The sequence below is a fragment of the Octopus bimaculoides genome, chromosome 20 (genome assembly GCF_001194135.2).
Source record: "Octopus bimaculoides isolate UCB-OBI-ISO-001 chromosome 20, ASM119413v2, whole genome shotgun sequence".
NCBI lineage: Eukaryota > Metazoa > Mollusca > Cephalopoda > Octopoda > Octopodidae > Octopus > Octopus bimaculoides.
The window spans coordinates 35,775,299-35,781,954 of record NC_069000.1 but is presented as its reverse complement, the minus strand read 5'-3'; the positions used below and the strand labels follow the sequence as shown (position 1 = coordinate 35,781,954).

The window sequence follows — 6,656 nt, the reverse complement described above, 5'->3', positions numbered from 1 at the left end:
CAGTGTTTCACTGGTACTTAATTTATTGACCTTGAAAGGATAAAAAGTAAAGTCAAACTTGGCAGAATTTGAACACAGAATGTAGCGATGGGCAAACTACCACTAAGCATTTTGCCTGGTATGCTAACAATTCTGCCAGCTTGCTGCTTTAATGATGATGATGATGATGATGATAATAATAATAATATACATAAAAATGTTAGGAACAAATGAAAATGTCTTATTTGGCAAACCTTATGAGTAGACATATGCTTCTTGACATTCGACTTCTGGGCAAATGCTCGACCACAGACGATGCACTGGAATGGTTTCTCACCCGTATGAGAACGGATATGCTGCTGGAGATCAAAGTTTTTGGCAAAATACTTATTACAGAGCTCACATTGAAGTTTTTTCTTACTCCAGTTTCCCGTACGATTATCACTGCTCTCCGCAGCAGACATGATCGTCTCCTTCACACTGCGGAGTTTCAGTGGCTGCTGAAGGTCAACATCTTGTTGAACCGACGGCAAGATGGTGATGATGTTGTTTGACTGTAACACCTTCCGACCTGAAAGAAAGCAAAAGAGGAGGCTTCGTTCACAATCCTGACAACAGCCTGTCAAAGATTAACTCTACCAACCCTCACAATCGTCATTTAACATGTCTTCCATGCTGGCATGGGTTGGACAACTGATATTGGTGTGTTTACGTCCCCCGTAACTTTGCGGTCTGGTAAAAGGACTGATAGAATAAGTACTAGGCTTACAAAGAATAAGTCTTGGGGGTTGATTTCTTTAACTAAAAAACTGTTTAAGGCAATGCCCCAGCATGGCCGCAGTCAAATGACTGAAACAAGTAAAAGAATAAAAGAATATTCTTTTATTCGTTTCAGTCATTTGACTGAGACCATGCTGGAGCACCACCTTTAGTTGAACAAATCAACCCCAGGACTTATTCTTTGTAAGCCTAGTACTTATTCTATTGGTCTGTTTTGCTGAACCGCTAAGTTACAGGGATGCAAGCACACCAAAATCTATTGTCCAGCAATGGTGTGGGGACAAACATATATATATATATGCAACGGGCTTCTTTCAGTTTCTGTCTACCAAATCCACTCACGAGGCTTTAGTCAGAAATATGGTAACAAAATGATTAAGCTGTTATTCCTAACAGGTCAAGCAACCCTACAGAAACTCCCACATGATGATGATGATAAGAATAATAATAATCCTTTCTACTATAGGCACAAGGCCTGAAATTTCAGGGAAGGGGATTAGCCGAGTACATCAGCCCCAAGTATTCAACTGGTACTTATTTTATCAACCATGGCGAAATTTGAATTCAGAACAAGACAACAGATGAAATACCACTAAGCATTTTGCCAGGCATGCTAACGATTCTGCCAGCTCACCACTTAAATAATGATAATAATCCATTCTGCAATAGGCACAAGGCCTGAAATTTGTGGTGGAGGGGGTAAGTCGATTACATTGATCCCAGTACATAACTGGTATTTATTTAATCAACCCCAAAAGGATGAAAGGCGAAGTCAACGTCGGCAGAATTTGAACTCAGAATGTAAAGACAGACAAAATACTGCTAAGCATTTTGCTCTGCATGTTAATGATTCTACCAGCTTTCCACTTTAATAACAATAAAAATAATCCTTTCTACTATAGGCACAAGGCCTGAAATTCGGGGGGAAGGGATTAGTCAATTATATCAACCACAGTATTCAACTGGTACTTATTTTATCAACCCCAGTGAAATTTGAACTCAGATCATGAAAACGGACAAATTACTGCTAAGCATTTTACCTGGCATGTTAACGATTCTGCCAGCTCATTACTTTAATACTGATTATAATAATGAATATGAAAGGTGGTTGTGGTGGTGGTGGTGGTTAAAGTGAATTTAGATTTTTACCTGACCGATGGACCTGAGCTTTGTTAAGGACACCAATACTTGTCGCTGTAATAGTCACCGCATTGCCATTCTGTTGTTGTTGCACTTGCTGCAGTTGCTGCTGCTGCTGCTGTTGCTGTTGTTGCTGCTGCTGCTGCTGCTGCAGTTGGGCTTGTTGATAGAATATTTTATCAGTGGTTTGAGTGGTCAAGGTAGTAGTGTTCATGTTTTGTTGTTGCTGTTGTTGTGACAGTTGCTGCTGCTGTTGCTGCTGTTGTTGCTGCTGTTGTTGTTGCTGTTGTTGTTGCTGTTGTTGTTGAATTGGTTGCACTTGTTGCGTTATGGCCTGCAACTGCTGGCTGACAACAGGGTCGCTGGTGTAGACAGTGGTATTGTTGTTGTTGTTGGTGACGGCAGCGGAGGAGGTGACGTTGCTGAATATGGTGGTAATGTTTGGCGTTGCGGAGTTTCGAGCCACAGCATTAGGAACTGTCGACATCACCGGAGAGAGGAAAGAACCAGGTTGAACTGCTGCTGTTTGCTGAGTAAGAGATAAAACGAAAAGGCCATCATCATCATCATCATCATCATCATCGTGGAAATGAAATGAACTTTAACCCTTTCCATACCAACCCATTTGAGACAACCCCTTGCTTGTATGCTACCAACTTTTTCTGGTGCAAATGATCTCAATCAAAACTTTCCATCAAAATTCCTGGGTAATTTATATTCCAGAAACCAGCTGAAACCCTTCAGCATTCAGATTACTTTGTCAAATGTAGGACTTATTTATCCACATCGTTTTGGATTGATCATCATCATCATCATCATTTAATATCCGCTTTCCATGGGTGAGGTAGTTTGACTGGAACTGGTAAGCAGGAAAGCTGCACCAGGCTCCAGGCTGATTTGGCATAGTTTCTACAGCATAGTTTCTAATGCCAAGCACTCCAAGAGTGTAATAGGTGTTTTTAGCATGCCATTTAAGTGACTGGCAACGGCCACAACTATGATTTTATAGGTACTATTTACATGACACTGGCAATGGCCAAGACTACAATTTCGCGGGTTTATACAATGAGGTATCTCTTCTATAATAAGGCACCTGAGTTTGTCCCTCTATCACACTTTAACCTCTCAACACCTGGCACAAAGCCACCTTCCCCCTTTCAAATACTCCTCCACACCACTTAACTGAGGTGGGCTTTTTTTCCTTTTCTTGTTCTTTTCCTGTCCTGTAAGTTACCTGGAGACACACACACACAAAGTTACCAGTAGCACACGCACAAAGAAGTCAGCACACTTTGTACGGTGGTTGCCATTAAGAAGGGCATTCAGCTGTTAAAAAGTTGATGTTGGAGCTTGACAGCAACCTGTAGCTGGTTGGTTCCTGTAAAACTGCTCAACCCATGCCAGCATGGAAAACGAATCTATGATGATGATGATGACGACTAACATACTCTTTTACTTATTTCAGTCATTTCACTGCGGCCATGCTGGAGCACCGCCTTTTAGTCGAGCAAATCAACCCCAGGACTTATTCTTTGGAAGCCTAGTACTTATTCTATCGGTCTCTTTTGCCGAACCGCTAAGTTACGGGGACGTAAACACACCAACATCGGTTGTCAAGCGATGCTGGGCGGACAAACACAGACACACAAACATATACACACACATACATACATATATATACATATATACAACGGGCTTCTTTCAGTTTCCGTCTACCAAATCCACTCACAAGGCTTTGGTCGGCCCGAGGCTATAGTAGAAGACACTTGCCCAAGGTGCCATGCAGTGGAAATGAACCCGGAACCATGTGGTCGGTAAGCAAAAAAAAAAAACAGAGCATTTCTGTCAGATTGAGAGATCACCACCACAAAAAAGGAGGGACACATCAAACAATGTAGTCTGAGAGACACTGTAAAGTAAAAAAAAAGACGGTCACAGTTGGAATACTTTTAATCCTAAAGTCACTCAGTCAAAGTTGACTTGACACTAATCAATAATAACAGCCACAATAAACAGTAGAATTTAATCAAAAGCAGTAATAAGTATTACTCATGTTTTGTGAGGTAACAGCTTGATATAGAAACATATAAAATCATCATCATCATCGCCGTTTAACATCTGTTTTCCATGCTGGCATGGGTTGGATGGTTTGACTGAGGACTGGCAAGCCAGGAGGCTGCACCATGCTCCAGTCTGATCTGACAGGGTTTCTACTGCTGGATGCCCTTCCTAACACCAACCACTATGAGTGTAGTGGATGCTTTTTACGTGCCACAGGCATGAAGGCCAGTCAGGTGGTACTGGCATCAACCATGTTTGAATGGTGCTTTTTACGTGCCACCAGCATGGAAACCAGTCAGGCGGCACTGGCAACAATCATGCTCAAATAGTGCTTTTTATGTACCACCAGCGGTAACAACTACAGTGGTTCACCATTATCACCATTTTACATCTGTTTTCTATGCTGGCATGGATTGGGTGGTTCAATAGAAGCTGGGAAGCTAGAGGACCATGTCAAGCTCCAAAGTGCTCTGTCGTGGTTTCTACAACTGGATGTCTGTCCTTCCTAATGCCAACTACTTTACAGAGTGTACTGGGTGCTTTTTACATGGTACCAACACTAGTGAGATTAACAAGCTACCTGCAAAACAAGCTCCCTCAACTCGGAAGGTAGGAGTAGCACTGCACAAGGTGGCTTTATGTCAGGTGAGGAAAGGTTAAAGTACAGTAGAGGGATAAGAACAAGTGTCTTTCTGTAGGGGAGGAAGATACATGGTTACCCAGGCAGGTTGAAAAGAAAGGGAAGATATTGATGAAGATGTGTCAGGGTATACAGGTGGTGGTGAAGATGTATCAGGATTAACTCTTTAGCATTTAAACTGGCCATATCCAGCCAAAATATTCTACCTGTTTTATGTTCAAACTGATGAAATCCAACCTCTCACCTCTACACTACAATGTCATTCTAGAAATATACAAACATATCATTGAAATCTTGAAGCTACAAGTTAATGTATGATTAATTAAAAACAATGGGAATAAATAAGCATTATATTTGATGGAGTAATTTGAATACTAAAGGGTTGAAAGAAAAAAAGAAAATAAAAGAAAGAATTGCTTACCATTGTTTGGACATGTTGCAGATTTTGGTCCATGTTCAGGGACATGAGTTCTTCTGTGAGAATGTTCTGGGCCAGTTGGTTAAGTGGAGATTGTGGTACTGCACTGTATGTCAGAATGGGCTGAAAATAAAAGGAAAAAGGACTTTTTAGAACTTCACCACTTTTCTCACAAGTGTGCGTGTATGTGTGTGTGTGTGTGAGTGAGTGTGTGTAAATGTTTGTCCTCCTGCCAATATTTGACAACCGGGTTTGGTTTGTTTACATCCCTGTAATTTAGCAGTTTGGCACAAATAAGACCAATAGAATAAGTACCAGATTTATAAAATGATAAGTACTATGGTCGATCGTCGATTTATTCAACTAAAAATAGAAAAATCCTTTAAGATGGTACTCCAGCATGGCAACACTCCAATGACTGAAACAAGTAAAAGACAATAGGTAAACTAATTTTATTTATGGAGGGGTAAATAAACAAGAAAGACTCACCTGGATTTCATATTGGGGTTCTGTAGTTTGTTGGCCAGTAAAGGTTTTCTGTTGCTGCACAAAGAAAGAAAGAAAGAAAACAACTGATGATGTATAATAAAAAGAAATACAGGCTGTGCCAAAAACCATGCATCAAGATTAAAACTCATTTAATATATATCTTGCATGTATATTTTTTTTTTTCTAAACTTGAATAAGATAAATAAAATAATGATGAAATCACACACACTTGTAAATGATGAACAAAATGAATGATAATAATGATAACGGTTTCAAATTTTAGCACAAGGCCAGCAATTTCAGGGGAGGGGTAAGTCAATTAAATTGACCCCAGTGCTCAACCGGTATTTATTTTATCTACCTCAAAAGGATGAAAGGCAAAGTCGATCCGAGTGCAATTTGAACTCGGAACGTAGAGATAGACAAAATGCCACTAAGCATTTCACCCAGTATGCTAACAATTCTGCCAGCTCGCTCCTTATAATAACAATAATAATAATAATAATAATAATAAATACATAACAAAAATAGCAGGACTTACAAATATATATAACATACAGAAAATTGCACTACTGGGTACTGCACACATCCTACGCAAAACACTTTCAATACAGTAAACATAAGAGCACCACAGCAAACCACAGCACATACCCAAGGCGCACAGAGCTGCGCTCGGTAGTGAAGTGAAAGCACGTTATAAAAATAAAACTACTGAATAATAATAATAATAATAGTTTCAAATTTTGTTTGGCTAAACAAAGTCCCAGCATGACTGCAATTCAGTGAAAAGAAGAAGGAAGAAAGAAAAAAAGAAAGAAAGAAAAAATGAAAGAAATAAAAAAAAGAAAGAAAGAAAGAAAGGAAGAAGATGCGATCTCACCTGCCGTTGAATTTGCTGATTTGCGTTTGTATAAGAAACATTCTGGTTGGGTGGGGTAGCTTGAGAAACAACTGTTCCAGTGACGTTTGTGTTCGGCGCTCGGAGAGAGTTCTGTGCCACAACAGGCAGGGCACATCGTACTTGTTTGTGAGTGACAAATGCCGTGAGAGACGTGAACTGTTTTTTGCATCGTCCACATTGAAATATATCATCTTCTTCTGTTGGGAAAAGAACAACAAAGGTAGAATTATCAGCTCCGAGAAAAAAAA

The 6,656-nt window shown here is 40.0% G+C and overlaps 1 protein-coding gene across 1 annotated transcript in view; it reads right to left on the bottom strand.

Annotated features, from left to right (window-relative positions):
• Positions 1–6,656, bottom strand: part of LOC106877391 (zinc finger protein 341) — a 30,317-nt gene that overhangs the window by 15,255 nt on the left and 8,406 nt on the right. The window contains exons 3-7 of the mRNA XM_014926286.2: positions 6,388–6,605; positions 5,508–5,561; positions 5,022–5,141; positions 1,909–2,428; positions 234–550 (exon numbers count right to left, since the gene is read on the bottom strand). Of these exons, the coding sequence (XP_014781772.1) occupies positions 234–550; positions 1,909–2,428; positions 5,022–5,141; positions 5,508–5,561; positions 6,388–6,605 (1,229 nt within the window). The remainder of the gene's footprint in view (positions 1–233; positions 551–1,908; positions 2,429–5,021; positions 5,142–5,507; positions 5,562–6,387; positions 6,606–6,656) is intronic.